We start from the raw sequence: 19,143 nt of genomic DNA, 5'->3' as shown, positions 1-19,143 counted from the left end.
TGGAGACGCATTCAAATCATGAGGAGTACAGCAAACAAACCTTAAAACTGTGCAGTATATACTCAATTCTGCCTACTTTATTTTGAACAACACGGTGCATGTAGTGTCAGTTATTTTGATTTCCACACTGCAGATTCACCACCATATGATTTGTTTATATACTGCACATTTTTGCAAATGTAGTATGAAAACTGGCATACTACGCATGGTATCATGGCACTGCGAACATACCTGCCCAGTTGGAGGGGTGTGAGAACTGTTTGCTGCTTTGAACGGTCTTCATGGCGTCCGCGAGGGCCGCGCTCGCTTTGGTGCCGTTGAGCAGAGCGCTGTAGAACGCGTGGACGAACATCTTGGAGGCTGCGACGGGAACCGGCCACAGAGACACCAGCACACACTGAGCTCCAGCGGCCAGGAAAGCCCTCGTCAAACCCACCACCCCGTCCGCAGTTACTTTACTATCGGACTCCTGGTACGAGCTGCAGAGTTATGAGAAAACAGTCTATTAGCATCATGGAGCAGTAATTCACTGGAATACAGAAGCTATTATCTTAAATAGACTGTTAAACTACAGTGGATGTGGCCGCAGTCGTACCACAGCCTGTTAAACAGCAGTTATGTGTGAAAATGCTGATGTAGATGAAGGTGGGCAGTACGAACAAAAGCTTATATAATGGTGTGAGCGATTTTATATCTGGGTAACAGTATATATATTATGATTCAATGAGTTATATAAATTCATAGAAAGAATTATATATATATATATATATATATATATATATATATATATATATATATATATATATATATGAAAATGCCTATTTTTGAAAATAAATAACTAAATAAACTTAATGCAATTAAAAAATCTATTTAATTAATTGTATTAAGTTTATTTAGTTATTTATTTTCAAAAATAGGCATTTTCTTATACATATATATATATATATATATATATATATATATATATATATATATATATATATATATATATATATATATAATTCTTTCTATGAATTTATATAACTCATTAAATTATATATATATATATATATATATATATATATATTTATTCAATATATATGAAAATGCCTATTTTTGAAAATAAATAACTAAATAAACTTAATGCAATTAAAAAATCTATTTAATTAATTGTATTAAGTTTATTTAGTTATTTATTTTCAAAAATAGGCATTTTCTTATACATATATATATATATATATATATATATATATATATATATATATATATATATATATATATATATATATATAATTCTTTCTATGAATTTATATAACTCATTAATTATATATATATATATATAATATATATATATATATATATATATATATATATATATATATATTTATTCAATATATATATATGAAAATGCCTATTTTTGAAAATAAATAACTAAATAAACTTAATACAATTAAAAAATCTATTTAATTAATTGTATTAAGTTTATTTAGTTATTTATTTTCAAAAATAGGCATTTTCTTATACACATATATATATATATATATATATATATATATATATATATATATATATATATATATATATATATAATTCTTTTTTATGAATTTATATAACTCATTGAATATATATATATATATATATATATATATATATATATATATATATACATATACATATACATACATATTCAATATATATATGAAAATTCCTATTTTTGAAAATAAATAACTAAATAAACTTAATACAATTAATTAAGTTTAATTGGATTTTTTTTGGACCTTGGTGGACAAAAGCGCAATTTGCCTCACATTATGCAATGCATAAAAAAACTACAAAAAAAAAGAAAAACTAAAAACATTATATATATATATATATATATATATATATATTAACAACAACTTTAAAACTTATAGTATACATATAAAAATTAAATATAAAAATTCTATCTATCTATCTATATACAGTATATATATATATATATATATATATATATATATATATATATATATATATACAGTGTGTTTATATATATATAGCAGCTATAAAATTAAATATAAAATTCTAACTATCTAAAGATATAAAAATAAAACTATATATATATATATATATATATATATATATATATATATATATATGTGTGTAAACAACTACAAACCATATTAAACATTAATATAAAAAAATTCTATCTATCATATACATATACACACAACTATAAAAAAATAGTATACATATAAAAAATGTAATATTTAAAAATTCTATCTATAGTTTATAGATAGAACCACATGACATTGTGACATTGCTCAGCAAACATAAGCAACTAAACAAAAAACTAAAACTAAACTCTTTTAGAAAATCGTAAGTTTGACACAACTCTACAGTTGCATGACCATAATGCCCAGTGTATAAACTGATCTGGAAACACGTCTACTGACCCGAGCACGACTAGTTTAGTTGGCAGCCTGAGATCGAGGATATCAGCGGCGGTGAGCAGGAACTCCTGCAGCGGCGGGCTGTCACAGATGCTCTCGGCATCGCTGGCGTCGTCTGGCACGCGCAGACTCTCCGGGATGGTGTAGTTGGATTTCACTCCGCTCTCTCCACATCCAGCTCCTCCGCCAGAAGCCGCCGCCACCGCTCCAGAGCTGGCGTCCTGGCTGGGCGTGAGGACCAGGGCCGCCAGCTTCCAGGAGATGTGCGTGGCAAAGTGTGCGCACTCGGCCTGGGTGAGGGCGCTCATAACACGCTCCTTGGTGGCGGCGGGGCCGGCCAGCGGCTGGCAGCCCAGTAGATCGGCCACCATGTGTGCCTCCTCCTCAGCACTGGGCATCGGACCCCAAAGCCAGCGATCCATCACTGACGGCGGCAGCCGAGGGTTTCCAACCACCGCAGCCATCGAGCTTCCTCCATTACACAGAACTGGACCGGTCCGCCGAGGATGAACCTGATGAAAATGATGAATTTGGATTCAAAAACATTTACTGAATATTAAAGTTGACATGAAATCAAAATAGACAATTCTTGTTTTTTTTATGGAATATTGCAGTGATAATTATAAATTATTCTTTAATCGTTTATCAAAATAACTTCCCCTCCCTCTTGCATCAACTCTTCTCTGATGACGAGGGCGGGGCAACCTGTCACTCACATGAGATCCACCAATAGCAAACCATAACCATCCAATCAATTCCACACAGACAAAATCAAGCCCCGCCCTACATTTGTTCTTGTTTGAGGAGCAGTTTCACTCGGATATACGGCACAATAGGGAAGAAAAGACTATCACTAGCTCCGCTTCATGCCAACTTTAATGTTTGGCATGTTGTTGTTGGTGATTTATAAAAGCATGAAGGCACTCAAGGCTGTAAAGAACATTGATTTTACCACGGTAAATGGGGTTTTTGACATCCCCCCTCACGTCATATCAAACAACGCTTCTTAATTATGGTAAAATCACTGTAGCGCTCATGTCTCATTGCTTTATTATTGTCTGAAACACCCTAAGTGTTGTTACTGTTAACTAAAACAAACTATTATAGTTTTTGTAATAGATAATTTGTAATACATTTTTGTTAATTGAAAAACTAAAAACATTATATATATATATATATATATATATATATATATATATATATATATATATATATATATAAAAATAAACAAACAACTACAAAACATAATATACATATAAAAAATTTAATATAAAAATCTAACTATTTATCTAAAGATATATAAAAAACTAAAAACATATATATATATATATATATATATATATATAAACAACAAAACATATAATATACATACAAAACATTAATATAAATATTTTCTATCTATCTATCATATATATAAAGTATAAAGTATATATAAACAAAATAATGTTGAAATAAAACAAAATATAAATATTAGATGAAAAACTGTTAAAAAACAAACAAACAGAAATTAGAAAGGTTGCTTTGGCAACTAAATTAAATAAAATAAACAACAAAAGCACATAACAAATTTACTACATTTATTATGATAAAGATTTATTATATATTTAAAAAAAACATTATATATTAAATAACCAAGTACGTAAAAATGCCTATTTTTGACAATCTAGCTAATTTAAAGCTTATTTTTTTTATTTAAGACTTGATGGACGCAACCCAAAAGTTCAGAATATACAAAACAAAACAAAAAATATTAGAGCTAAAACAGCCTGACATTGTAATGCTTGAGTTAAAAAACAAACAAAATATTAAAACAAACAAACAAACAAACACAGGCACATAGTGTAGTTATTGTTAACTAAAAGTAAAAGTATTAGAAATAATTTGTTGAAAAAACTAAAAAGTAAAATAGAAAATTAGAAATGTGGAGCTGAAGTGCTAAAATTACAACAACTAAAAAAGATATGAATTAAAGCTATATATATATATAAAATTAAAAGCTAATTAAAAATGTAAAAATGTTAAAAAACAATAGTAGTGTGCATACTTTAGCGGTGTTCCCCAGACTGCCGATGGACGGTACGGCGATGAGACTGAAGCGCTCGTACAGGTACTCATTGGACGAGCTTCCCTTCAGCAGAGCAAACGGGATGAGATACAACTCGCCCTCCAGAACCAGAACCAGCTGCCGGTGTCTGCCGACCGGACCGCTGGAGTGCATCAGACCCTACAGGAAAACATATCGAATATTCAAAACCACACTACATAATCAATACATGATCATTAATGGCTCTAAAATCGGATTGGGTCAGCCACATTTTAATTAAAATAAAGCAGCAGACATTGAAAAATAAAATAAAATAGAATAAAATAAAATAAAATAATGCATTACAAGCAACGTGCATTACGTAATCAGATTACTTGTTTTGATGTAACAAGTAAATTTACACATTAATATTTTAGTTACTTTTTCTTTAACCTTCTGATGCTCTTTGCTCAATTTTGACCGAACAATTTTACGGTTTTTATTTATTTATTTTTTTACTTCATCAGAATTGTATGAAACTCGCTTACTATGTGAACACACACACACACACAAAAACATGAACATGATACGAAAAGGTCAAATGATCCTGAAAAATATAGTCACACTTGTGTTCCTCACGTCAAAAATGAGTGCATTGGAAATGAATGGGAGACGAATTTCATCTAGTGGACACGTTTGGTACTGCAGCCAAACAAAATCTTACTGAAAGCTCATTTTTTGAGATATCAAGCTCAAATTTGGAACACAACTTGTTTAGATTTATGGCTTTGATTTTCTCACAGATTTAGATTGAAACAGGCTTTGGAAAATATATATTTCATATAAAAATAGTATTTTTGTGCATTTTGCATAAAAATAAACATATAATTCTATAACTTTTTAAGTTAACTTTACATTTTTTTTCACTTCAGCAATAAGTTAATCTTTAAAAAGAGATCAAAATTAAGTCTGTGCTCCAAAGCATTCAAGATTTAAGCTCAAAAAGTGAATAAATGGATTATAACTACTGCATAAATATAATTTAGTATCATAAAATCCCCTAAAAATACAAAATATCATTATTGAACTAAAATATAGTAAATTCATTTAATTGAAAAAAATAAATAAATAAATAAAAAATTCGGTCATTATTGACAACTGCATGAAGAGCACCAGAGGGTTAAAAACTTCTGCACATTATTTTTCAGTTTAATTAATTTGCTGAAACATTTTTTAGACTACTGAATTAAAATTCTCTCTCCATAACATAGTCACATAGCCACATAAAAGTAACTAAGTAACGTAATTTTTTAAAAAGTAATGCAACATTGTAACATATTGCTTCTAAAAGGAACCTTCCCCATCACTGATCATTCCATTTATTGTCTGAACGCTGGTGAAGTGTGCCGCAGTCTTACCCCCTCCATCGGGGCGATGAGCAGGTCGTAAAGCGCTCGTAACGGGGGTTTGCTGAGCGCACTGGCGCGGCGCGGCAGAGACGAGGTGCCCTCCTTCACCGGAGACACCGTGTTACTGAAGAGACTCGTCATACTCTGACAACTCCTGAAACAACATGACAAACACTCATAAATACACACTGTACTTTTAAAACCGCATGTATGCAGTGATAAAAATCTTGCATGTTTAATTGGTTGAGTGGTGTCTAGTTAGACTCACAAACAAATGGCTTCATTTTGCATTTTTAATTGAGTTTTGTGTAAAGTCAAGAATGAGATGTTAAATATAATGGTTGATATTGCTTCCAGTCCAGCAGTCACACTGGAAATACAGATAATCAGCCTTCTGAACACTGTATGCATACACATTCACAGTGACACAGGAGAACCACTGCAGACATATGACACTAACACTAGATGGCGCCGTACACCTAAGAAACAGCTGGTGTTTTATAACAGCAGGTCATCATGGGTCATGGCTGGACTGTTGTGGTACAAACACTCTCACAAAAATAAATGACATAAAAATAGCAGAATCACAAAATGTGTTTTATTGCAAACATCATTGTGAACCTCTTAGAAGAAAGATAGAATTACAGCTGTACAAATAATAATAATAATAATAATAATAATAATAATGTTATATTGTATACTAATGTTAAATAATAATAATAAAATCAATAATAATTAGAATAATTAAGAATATTATATTACATATTAATGACAAATATAATAATTATTAAATGTTTAAATAAAAAGAATAATTAAAAATGTTATATTGCATACTATTGACAAATATTTTAATTATCAGAACAATTAAGAATAATTAAGAGTGTTATATATATAATAGTGTTATACTATATACTAATGACAAATAATAATTAAAATAATAATAATTATTATAAACAAATAATAATAATAAAACAATAATTAGAATAATAAATAGAATAAATATTAATTATTCATTAATTAATAATTAATATTATATTGTATACTAATGACAAATAATAATTACAATAATTATTTATTATAAACAAATAATAATAATAATAATAATACAATAATTAGAATAATTAATAGATTAATTAATTAATTAATTAATTAATATTGTATACTAATGACAAATATAATAATGATTAGAATTAGAATAATTAAGAATAATTAATAGTGTTATATGGTATAATATCGACTAATAATAATAATAATAATAATAATAAACATCAGTTAATAGTGTTATACTGTATACTAATGACAAATAATAACAATAAACAATATTTAAATAATTAAGAATAATTAATAACATTATATTGTAGACTACTGACAAATATAATAATTATTAGAATAATTAAAAATAAATAATAGTGATATAATGTATAATAAAGAAATATTAATCATAATAAACATCAATTAATAATGTTATACTGTATACTAATACTTACAATAATGACAATAACAATAAACAATAATTAAAATAATTAAGAATAATTAATAATATTATATTGTATACTACTGACAAATATAATAATAATTATTAGAATAATTAAGAATAAATAATAGTGATATATTGCATAATAAAGACAAATATGAATAATAATAAACATCAATTAATAATGTTATACTGTATACTAATAATTACAATAATGACAATAACAATAAACAATAATAAAAATAATTAAGACTATTGTATACTACTGACAAATATAATTATTATTATTAGAACAATTAAGTGTCATATACATAATAGTAATATATAATAGCATTATACTGTATACTAATGACAAATAATAATAATAATAAACAATAAAACTATTATATATTCTTGGCAGAGGAATGGTTTATTGTAATTCTTATGTTTTATTAAATGTAATAATTCATTGATCATGACTGTCTTTTATCATATAGCTATAGAAGCATATAGTCATGTGTGGTGAAATCACAGTAACTCCAGTGTTTATGGCTTTAATCCCACAGTTCATCACTCTGGATCTCCCACATCACCTTACAGATGACATCAAAACACCTCGTTATTAAAGAATCTGTGTAGGTGTAACGACCCCACGTACTCCAGGTCTAATCGCCATCGCTATGGTAACCGAACAGCACCGCAGACAACTTCCTTCCCACTTCCTGTCACGGAGCTCTATGATTACACGCCTTCAGAGGGATCACAGACCGCCGGCGACACACAGGTGTCTCATTCTCCCAAACTCTGGCCTCCGTTTGGAGGTTAATCGGGTGATCAAACACGCCCTGAGCCTCATCAATGTTTAATGAGCGGCAGCGATTGGTTCGACATCAGACCCAATCAAACGACAGGAGGATCATTTGTGTGATGACAAGATGGATTATTAAAGACATTAATTCAGCCAAAAAATACAATTCTGGTGTTATTTACTCGTTTCAACCCTGTGAATAATCCTTTGCTTTAACTGAAATAAAGCTGAAATAAAATATAATATGAATATTCAATGTAAAGCTTGTTTTTTAAGGTTTGAGGTTTTCATTGAATATTTGATTTATTTAATTTATTCATTATTTAATTTAAAAGAAAACAATTTTTAATAGTTTTAGCAATTTTAATACTTCAACTTGTTTATTTCAAGTTTTTAAGTTTAATTTAAAGTGCTAAAATAACTAAAACTATTAAAATTGTTTTCTTTAAATGAGCTAAAGATGAAATAAAATAAAACAAATATTCAAAGAAAAACTTGAACTTAAAAAAAATAAAATAAAATAAAATAAAGCTAAATATAAATATGAACAAAACGAATAAAATAACAAAAGCACATAATAAAATTACTAAACCTTAAACCAAAAATAAAAATGAAAATAAAAATAAAAGCTATATTATTAAATATTATAATTGCATAATATATTATTGTTAACAGAAAAAATTAAAAATAATTTTCTTTAACTTAAATAAAGCTGAAATAAAAATATTCAATAAAAATGTTTTTTTCAATAAAATTTGTTTTATTTTATTTAATCTTTATTTAATTTTTTAATAGTTTTAGCAATTTCAGTAATTTAAGTACTAAAATAACTAAAACTAAAAATTGTTTTCTTTTAAATTAAATAAAAACTAAATAAAATAAAACAAATATTCAATGAAAAACAAAAAATAAGCTTTTCGCTGAATATTTATAATTGATTTCAGCTTTATTTAATCTTAAAAGAAAACAAATTTTGATATTTTTAGCAATTTTAGCACTTTTTAGTACAAGTTAAGTTTAATTTGAAGTACTAAAATAACTAAAACTATTAAAACAGTTATTAAAAATTGAAATAAAGCTTAAATAAAACAAAAATAAATATTAATAAATATAAAATAAAAATAATATATAAATAATAAAAATAACAAAATGACTAAAACTTAAACAAATATAAACATAAAAGCTAATATTAATAAATAGTATATAAATGCACTATATATTCCATCTGTTATCAAGAAATCCGACTAAAAATTAACTCATTATTCATTAATAATCTATAATACATCCAGCAATCTGTTTAGTAAATGAAAAACGACTTCAGATGATTCACTGAAAAGATCCGTCTCAAAAGAACAACTCATTAATGAATCATTTTCAGTATTTAAAACTATTTCCAGTGAATAAACGCTTAAATTAGGGTCTGTCCCTCACGCAGATCTATCAAATGACTTCAGAAGATTTGAAATGCAGTCATTTTAACCATTTTTAACCTCGTTTTAGAACAAAGAAAGTCAAACAGGTTTGAGTGTGAGTGAATGATGCCAGAATCGTCGTATTTGACTGAATTGTTGGTTTAACACAGTGGCACATGCTCATTAGGGCAGACGAGGAGGAACGACTCTTTGTTTTAATGAATACAGAGAGATGTGTGGCTCCGAGAGCTCTTAATGAGAAGCGCAGCTCTACTGATGACCGCTCTGACCCCGTCTTTAACAGCACCTCCTGCCCTCGCTGTTCCTGTCGTAGCTGTCGTCTTCCTCCCTCCCTCTCTTTTAGTGCTAATAACGATCCTTCTTTCTCTCCTAATGAATCAGGATGTGAAGGACTTGGACATACTGGCTCCCTAATTATCATCCGTCTGAGCTGCTCGTTTCCACCGGCAGAGTTTAGATCCATTATGAGCAAACATGTTTACTAATTGCTTAATGATTTGCTGTTTGATTGGGTTTTTCTCTACTATTTGAATGCTTTCTCCTCCTGTAGATTAATATCAAATGTTTTATATTGGTTAAATATAACATATGCCAGATCTAGATCAAGAAAAACCTATTTGTAATAAAAAACTATAAATTAAATGACAAGTTTTAGATGTCTTATGATGGTGCACAACTATATCAATCTATTTTTAAAGATGTTACGATGTTTTACTGGAAAGCTAATCAAAATTAAGTCCATTTTAGCATATATGACCTTCACAGACCAGATGATTTGTTCTTGGTCTTGACTCTCACAAACAAAAGTACACCATAAAATTGGTCCACACACCTTGTGCAATTATCCAAAAGCAATCCGATCAAAATTTAACTTGTTATTCACTAATAATCTTTACTTCCAGTAACCAGACTAGTGAACAAACCATTCAGAATGATTCATCAGATAGATCAAATTCTTTTGAATCTTACTCATGAACTCCTCTGAACAAGCCAAGGTGGATTTTTAAATTTGTGTCTCTTCCTCTACAAATCTATCATTTAACTTCTATCATATAACGAAGAATTTTAATCAGTTTCATGAAACTTTAAAGGGCACCTATAATGCCCCTTTTACAAGATGTAATATAAGTCTCTGGTGTCTCCAGAATGTGTGTGTGAAGTTTCAGCTCAAAATCCCCCACAGATCATTTATTATAGCTTGTCAAATTTGCCCCTATTTGGGTGTGAGCAAAAACACGCCGTTTTTGTGTGTGTCCCTTTAAATGCAAATGAGCTGCTGCTCCCGGCCCCCTTTCCAGAAGAGGGCGGAGCTTTAACAGCTCAACAACAACAAAGCTGGAGAATCTCACGCAGACAAAATGACGAAAGTGTTCAGCCTTACATTGTTCAAACCAGAGTCGACACTGATGGAGAGACTCAGGAAGAAGTTACAACTTTTAGAATGAAACTGGACGTTTTTGAATGATTAGTGGATAAATTTATGTTGATTCAACTAGCATGTGCCGTCATGTTCATCTTTTGTGTTGAATTGACCCTCGTTTGTGAAGCAGTCCGGTGTAAAATGACTGCATGTCAACAACACTCTACTACAACAACTCTTCCTCTTCTCTAAAGCAGCCCAACATGGCCACGCCCCCTTTGTTGCGTGTTCCTGGGGGGCGGGGTTTATGTAAATTTTAGGGTTAGTGATGTCACCAACCCGGGAAGAAGCTTTGTTGTGTGTCTGACCTGTTGAAGAGGTTGTTTCTGGAAACCATCCTCAGGAAGCCGGTCGGGTCAGTCACTGAGTTGAGTTTATTATTGAGTTCTTCAAACTGCTGGTCCAGAAGGTCTCCAGCTTCGCTCTCGGTCTCGCTGCTGGAACACGCTCTGAAACACACCGAACACAATGTTATTTATTCAAGCAGTAAGACATGAGAGCGTTACAGTGATTTTAGCACAGCTGAGGGCTGCTGTTCGGTACAAAACATGGTACAATCACTGCAGAGGATTGCTTTTTGGGAAAAAAGGGCAATAAATAATTGACTATAGTAAAACTAACAATCATAACAAAATTACTTCTGGCAAGTATAATTAATTATTCAACAACAATGGAATACTTGATTCTGATTGGCCACTCATGGGATTCTGAGATCATAAACACATCATAAACTGTGCTTGTACTGGGAGTATTTTTTCCATTAATTTAAAAGTGCCCTAGAATTAAAATTGAATTTATCTTGGCATAGTTGAATAACAAGAGTTCAGTACCTGGAAATGACATACAGTGAGTCTCAAACTCCATTGCTTCCTCCTTCTTATATAAATCTCATTTGTTTAAAAGACCTCCGAAGAACAGGCGAATCTCAACATAACACTGACTGTTACGTAACAGTCGGGATCATTAATATGTACGCCCCCAATATTTGCATATGCCAGCTCATGTTCAAGGCATTAGACAAGGGCAGCCAGTATTAACGTCTGGATCTGTGCACAGCTGAATCATCAGACTAGGTAAGCAAGCAAGAACAACAGCGAAAAATGGAAGATGGAGCGATAATAACTGACATGATCTATAATATCATGATATTTTTAGTGATATTTGTAAATTGTCTTTCTAAATGTTTCGTTAGCATGTTGCTAATGTACTGTTAAATGTGGTTAAAGTTACCATCGTTTCTTACTGTATTCACGGAGACAAGAGCCGTCGCTATTTTCATTATTAAACACTTGCAGTCTGTATAATTCATGAACACAACTTCATTCTTCATAAATCTCTCCAACAGTGTGTAATGTTAGCTTTAGCTACGGAGCACTATCAAACTCATTCAGAATCAAATGTAAACATCCAAATAAATACAATACTCACATAATCCGATGCATGCATGCAGCATGCATGACGAACACTTTGTAAAGATCCATTTTGAGGGTTATATTAGCTGTGTGAACTTTGTTTATGCTGTTTAAGGCAAACGCGAGCTCCGGGGGCGGGGAGCACGAGAATTAAAGGGGCCGCAGCCTGAATAGGAGCATTTCTAATGATGCCCTAAAATAGGCAGTTAAAAAAATGAATTAAAAAAAATCTATGGGGTATTTTGAGCTGAAACTTCACAGACATATTCAGGGGACACCTTAGACTTATATTACATCTTGTAAAAAAAAAATGTTCGATGGCACCTTTAAGAGATTTTAAAAAAAGTCTTTGATAAAGCGTTATAAGCCATGAACCAAGCCAATCAGCAACGAGGTGAATCACAACACTACAAACTTTGATTTGAAGCAAAGAAGTATTTGAAAATCGGATAAAATAAAAAGAATGTGAACTTAACAGCTTTAGTGAGGGAAAGAACTACATTTAAAAATGTAATTTAAAACTACTCATTTAAATATGTTGATTATATATATTTAAGTTTATTGCAATATATGCACATATATACAAATATTTAAGTATTTTGATAGCATAGGGAGATCGACTCGATTACATAATTCATAGTACTTCATGGGAGTGGGCGGAGCTAAAGAGCTATTTTGGCGCATTTTTATTGTGCTGACTCTCTGACTGGTGGAATTTTCTATAATCATCATGGTTAATGTAGTTTTTCACCACAAATTATGCTGTTAAACAGGATTACTTTAAGAATAAATTGAAAAAATGCTGGCTGACGGCTTCAACAGAACCAAATACCATGGATTAATAATCTCGAAGCTTATAGTAGGGTTACTGTTAACACTGAAAATCAATTTCCCTATGAAGTTTTTACTTCCAGAACCCAACCGTTGCACAGAGAGGTAAAAATCCCATTAATTTCCTTTTAATTTCTATAAATTAATTTTTTAACTTACAAACCATTAAAGACAGATCTACTGTACACTACCAGAATCAATGGTGTATGCAACGCATTTTTTACATAATTGTGTTTAACAGTGGAATGGTGAAAAACTACATTACCCATGATTCTGCAGAAAAAACTTCACCAATCAGAGAATTGCAGCAAATGAATCGCACCAAACAAACTCTTAGCACCTGAACACCGTTACTGACAATCCTCATTTTGGCTGCGTGAGATTATCCAGCTTTGTTGTTGTTGTTGAGCTGTTAAAGCTCCGCCCTCTTCTGGAAAGGGGGCGGGAGCAGCAGCTCATTTGCATTTAAAGGGACACACACAAAAACACGGCGTGTTTTTGCTCACACCCAAGTAGGTGCAAATTTGGCAAGCTATAATAAATGATCTGTGGGGGATTTTGAGCTGAAACTTCACACACACATTCTGGAGACACCAGAGACTTGTATTACATCTTGTAAAAGGGGCGTTATAGGTCCTCTTTAACTTAATCAAGTTTCCTTAGCTATGAAAGCGCAACATCTGAGTGATGAAATGCTCTCCACTTATCAATACTGCTGTCAAACATCCTCGGATTTATATCCAGACATGCACATGTTTGTTGACTTTTCATTCCTGACATCCATTGAGATGCAACGCATAATAACAGAAACAATTTTTATAAACGACCAAACAACTGGAGCACAACGGCAGCTACAATCACTGATAATTACGCACGAGTCTCTCAGCATCTAGGGGAACGCGTGAGCAAATTTCTCTGATTAGCTTTAATGAAAAAACAGATCTCTTCAGTAATCTGACTCATCTGAGACGACACACTTGGATACCTCTATTGGGTTAATAAGGTTTTATCCACCTCACCTCAATTACACACCAAACGTGCTTCATTTGTACCTAATGCACGACGCAGATGTTCTGCTGATTATTTTGGACGTGGCATTAAAACATGTCGATATGAAGAGATCCGAATGTTCTGCAGACATCTGAATAGCTCATTAGCACGTGTTTAATTGAGCACTTCGCTCTGAGAATGAATGGGAATGCCTGGTAATCGTGTCCCCTAGATTTCCAAACTATTCCAAGACGTTCCTCTCATTTTGTGTCCTTAATCTCCGCAAACATGTTCACACTCCCTCTAGAGACGGAAAGCCGTCCCAAATCCTGTTGAAATGTTAATTTAATTCTTTGTCAGGATGCACCCCTCTAGGATGGGAATAATCTCGTTTTGATGCCAACTAGAAATGAAAAGCACCGGAGGAGCCGGAGAATGAGATCTGCTCTTGCACTTAAAGCGACAGACTTTGATCCAGTCGTGGGGCGAGAGGTTGCATCTACGACCCATCCGTGTGCTCTGAGCTGTAGTGGATGTGGGAAGTGTGCATTGGAAATGAAGATGGCTCCGATGTGGAGACAGCGCTGTGGGCCACATGTGTCAGGCTGAGATATGCGAGGATGCTCTGAAAGGAAAACCTTCCCAACACCCTTATAGGAACGCCAACCTGGAGGGCAAAACGAGGCTTTCCTCTGCTGCCCGCCAGTTATTTTTACCAGGTTTGAGCTAAGTACTAATGTAGTGAGAGTGTGATATTAAAAGTCCAAATTTAAAGGATTAGTTCACTTCAGAATAAAAATTTCCTGATAATTTACTCATCCCCAAGTCATCCAAGATACTGGGATCATGTAGAGCTCTTTGAAGCTGCACTGAAACTGACATTTGGACCTTCAACCCGTTGAACCCCAGTGAAGTCCACTATATGGAGAAAAATCCTGAAATGTTTTCATCAAAAACCTTCATTTCTTTTCAAATGAAGAAAGAAAGACATGAACATCCTGGATTATCAGGAAATTTTCATTCTGAATTCAACTGATCCTTTAAGAAAGGTTGTTCACACTGGGTTTGAGTCTGATTACTCCTCCAGAGTTACACTTCATATATAAAGGACAGGACAAAGTGAAATAAAACTGCAAAATGTGCAATATTCTTATATGAAAGTAACAGTGTTTATAGTGTGTAGCTCATTGTATGTTTACAGTGTGAATTTAACTGTACTTTTTTAGTGTTTATTCATTGAGTGTACAGCCCTGTCATTTCATCTTACTATTATTATTTATTTTGTTTATCTTTTTTTTTTTTTTTTTTTTTTTTACTGCCGACTCTAAGAGCTTTGCTCACAAGTTCTGCACTCGTACTGTCTGTGTGTGTACAAACGGCAAATAAAAACTTCAAACTCAAACTGAAAGCTGTTTACCAGCTAAATTTGAACACGCTGTCTGCGGCGGATGCGCTTGAAAGCCATTTCTGCTGAGACAAGCAGCAATAAGAATGCATTAGTCTATAATATGCAAATTATACATCATCAACAGCAGTTTATTTCCTCAAATTAGGCCGAATTGCTTTATGAACCATAACTCAAACCACAGCTTTCACAACAACCAAACAAACAAACTCAAATGGAGCTGGGAAATCACTAAACACTGTAGTGTGAAACGCCCTAATTAGTGGCGTTTACTTGGTCAATTATCACTATTACTGCTGCTCATACTGAGAGTTAATGATTGATCAAAACTTTCACCATATTTAAATATCAATTCCTCAAATCATATGTCTCACTGAGCTGACCCTGACAGCAACACAGTGTCGGCCCAGATCTGGTCCGCAGGTAATCCACATATGGGCCGGATCTGGGCCACACTATATTGCTGTCTGTGGGGAGGATGATCTGCTTCATATTATGTTCATCTGCTTAATGAACAAGCAAATAACTCCATATTTCAAATTATGATTTTTTATATCTCATCATTTTACTGTATAGCTCACAATTAGACTCACATTATAACTACATTTCTCGAAATACAACTTTTGATGTTGAATAATAATACTATATATCTCACAATATGACTTCATATATATTTATGAAATCATATATATACACTCTAAAAAATGCTGGGTTAAAAACAACCCAAGTTGGGTTAAATATGGACAAACCCAGTGATTGGGTTGTTTTAACCCAGTGGTTGGGTTAAATGTTTGACCCAACCTGCTGGGTAGTTTTATTTAACTCAACTATTGTTTAAAAATGACTATATGTCTAGCTTAAAATGAACCCAAAATATGTTGGAAATTAAAAATCAGACACATAATTACTAGAGGCAACAATAATATCAAAAGGTGAACATTCATTAAAAAGCAATTTAAAACATGTTTATTATTTAATTATATAATAAATGTTAATTTCCAACCTATTTTGGGTTAATTTTAAGTGATCAATAAAGTAATTTTTAAACATTAGTTGAGTTAAATAAATCTACCCAGCAGATTGGGTTTAAGATTCAACCAAACAGCTGGGTCAAAACAACCCAATTGCTGGGTTTGTCCATTTTTAACCCAACTTGGGTTGTTTTTAACCCAGCATTTTTAAGAGTGTATATACATATATATATATATATATATACACACACACACACACACATGCATATAAAATTATTTCATATCTCACATGACTATATATCTCGAAATACAACGTTGAATAATATTACTATATATCTCACAATGACTTCATCTCATTTTATGACTTTATAAATATAATATATATATGACTTCAGTAATATGATATATTAACTCATATTGTGATATATAGTAATATTATTCAACATAAAGTCATATTTAGACCTCACAATCTGACTTCATTTTCCACATTGCTTTATAGTCATATTTGTATATATCTCACAATATGACTTCATATATCTAATATTACTATATATAAATCATAAAATTACTTCTTATCTCACATTACAATTTTATTTATCATGAAGTAAGACTAAATATCATATATATCTCATAATATTCCTATATATCTCACAATATGACTTCATATCTCATCATACATATTTATATATTTTGAATTATGACTTTATATATCTCAAATATATAATTACATTTACATTACAATTACATATGACATTACATTTTCTCAATATATCTCATCTCACACTGTGACATAATATCTCCAAATGCATCTTTATAATATTACTATATATCTCATGTATCATATATATATATATATATATCTATCGAAATATGACTTTATATGTCGAATATTACTATACATCTCACAATCTGACTTCATTTTCCACATTGCTTTATATATATATCATAATATTTGTATATATCTATATTATAATTTTATATATCATGGAGTATGACTATGTATCTACTATATATCTTGAACTATGACTTTATATCCCATAATATATCTTTATATATCTTGAACTATGACTTTATATATCTCAAAATATGACATTGCATTTTCTCAATATATCTCATCTCACACTGACATAATATCTCCAAATGTGATTTTATATTTCTCAGAATATGACTTTATATATCACGGAAATGACTACTTTGTTTGCATTAAATCTTATCTCACATTTGATTTTCTGCTTTGGCTTCCATACTCAAGTCATATCTGGAGACCAGAATATCATAGAGACACGGGCATGAGCTCATTTCCACTAGAAAACCCTAGCAACTATACAGCAACGCCCTGGCAACCAACCTTGCATGGGCAAACACCAGTCACCTTAACAATCCCGCTGAAACCGTGCATTAATCACAGAATTATTCTGATGAATCTCACTGATCGGTCTCAACTAAAGGGTGGAAGAGGTCTCGCTAAACGAGGCATAATCGCTCATATTGCAGACGGTCGCGGGTATCACAGTTCCTGTTCGTGCCTCTTTCTCTCTGCACAATGAATGGGGTCTTCAAAGGTGGCATATTGCACCCAACCAAGTGGAAAAGATTGCTCGCAGCCCCTCAGTCAAGCGCTAAATTATCCTTTAATGGGCAGGGATGAGCGCAGAGCTCGCTGGGAGAAGCCATCACACCTCTAGTGACTAATGCGCTGGCACCGGAGACTCGCAGCTTTCCACGCGCGTACAATAATGGCCTTTGTTTCAGGCTGCTGCTTAATTCACACCAAGAGCTTCTTGCCACGTTCTGCCATCCTTCTCTCTCTCTGCATTCTGCTCCTCCAAACCTGCCAGCGTCTTCACCTAATTACATGTCAGAGTACACTCAACGCCGCAGCACTGACTCCTCTCAAAGCGGCAGAGAGAAACCTCCATGTGAGAGGTGAATACCTCCTCAGCTGCCACCCACTTAGAGCCACAGACCCAGAGATCAGTGCGGTGTGGCCTCCAGCCCCGCTGCGGCATGTGACAGCATCGCTGAGATGTGCTTCCTGCAGGGCATGAACGAACACACACACGCACACTCACCCCTGCTGCGTTCGCTGCCACCAACCAATCTGACCGCATCCATCAAGGTATATTTAGGAGGTTGCAGACTTTCACACTAACATACACACAGCCGCTTTCTGCTGCACTGGACATGCTCTTTTATTGGGAAAAACATATTCTCAAATCTTACCTATCAACATATCCCCTCCACCTAGCAATAGCAATGATCTGGTGAGTTTTGCACAGACAAACACCATTCATATTAGTGAATATCTAAATTATGAATAACTAGCGACAAGTCTGGGCAATAAAAATACATCTTGCTACTTGTATACACATTTATATTGTGACGTAAAGGATTAGATCACTTCAGAATTACATTTTCCTGATAATTTACCCACCCCTATGTCATCCGAGTTTTTTATGTCTTTCTTCAGTCGAAAAGAAATGAAGGTTTTTGAGGAAAACATTCCAGGATTTTTCTCCATATAGTGGACTTCACTGGGGTTCAACGGGTTGAAGGTCCAAATGTCAGTTTCAGTGCAGC

At 32.4% G+C, this 19,143-nt stretch overlaps 1 protein-coding gene across 3 annotated transcripts in view; it reads right to left on the bottom strand.

Moving 5' to 3' along the window:
• The window catches only part of ttc28 (tetratricopeptide repeat domain 28), a 345,699-nt gene that overhangs the window by 6,313 nt on the left and 320,243 nt on the right, over nt 1-19,143 (bottom strand). For all 3 annotated transcript variants that reach the window (XM_048181318.1, XM_048181319.1, XM_048181320.1), the window contains 5 exons: nt 11,263-11,403; nt 5,850-5,994; nt 4,453-4,632; nt 2,412-2,920; nt 232-479 (listed from right to left, as the gene is read on the bottom strand). In XM_048181318.1, coding sequence (XP_048037275.1) covers nt 232-479; nt 2,412-2,920; nt 4,453-4,632; nt 5,850-5,994; nt 11,263-11,403 — 1,223 coding nt within the window. The remainder of the gene's footprint in view (nt 1-231; nt 480-2,411; nt 2,921-4,452; nt 4,633-5,849; nt 5,995-11,262; nt 11,404-19,143) is intronic.

The sequence above is a fragment of the Megalobrama amblycephala genome, linkage group LG2 (genome assembly GCF_018812025.1).
Source record: "Megalobrama amblycephala isolate DHTTF-2021 linkage group LG2, ASM1881202v1, whole genome shotgun sequence".
In the NCBI taxonomy this organism is placed as follows: domain Eukaryota; kingdom Metazoa; phylum Chordata; class Actinopteri; order Cypriniformes; family Xenocyprididae; genus Megalobrama; species Megalobrama amblycephala.
The sequence above is the reverse complement of the archived record's forward strand: the minus strand, read 5'-3'. Positions and strand labels throughout refer to the sequence as shown.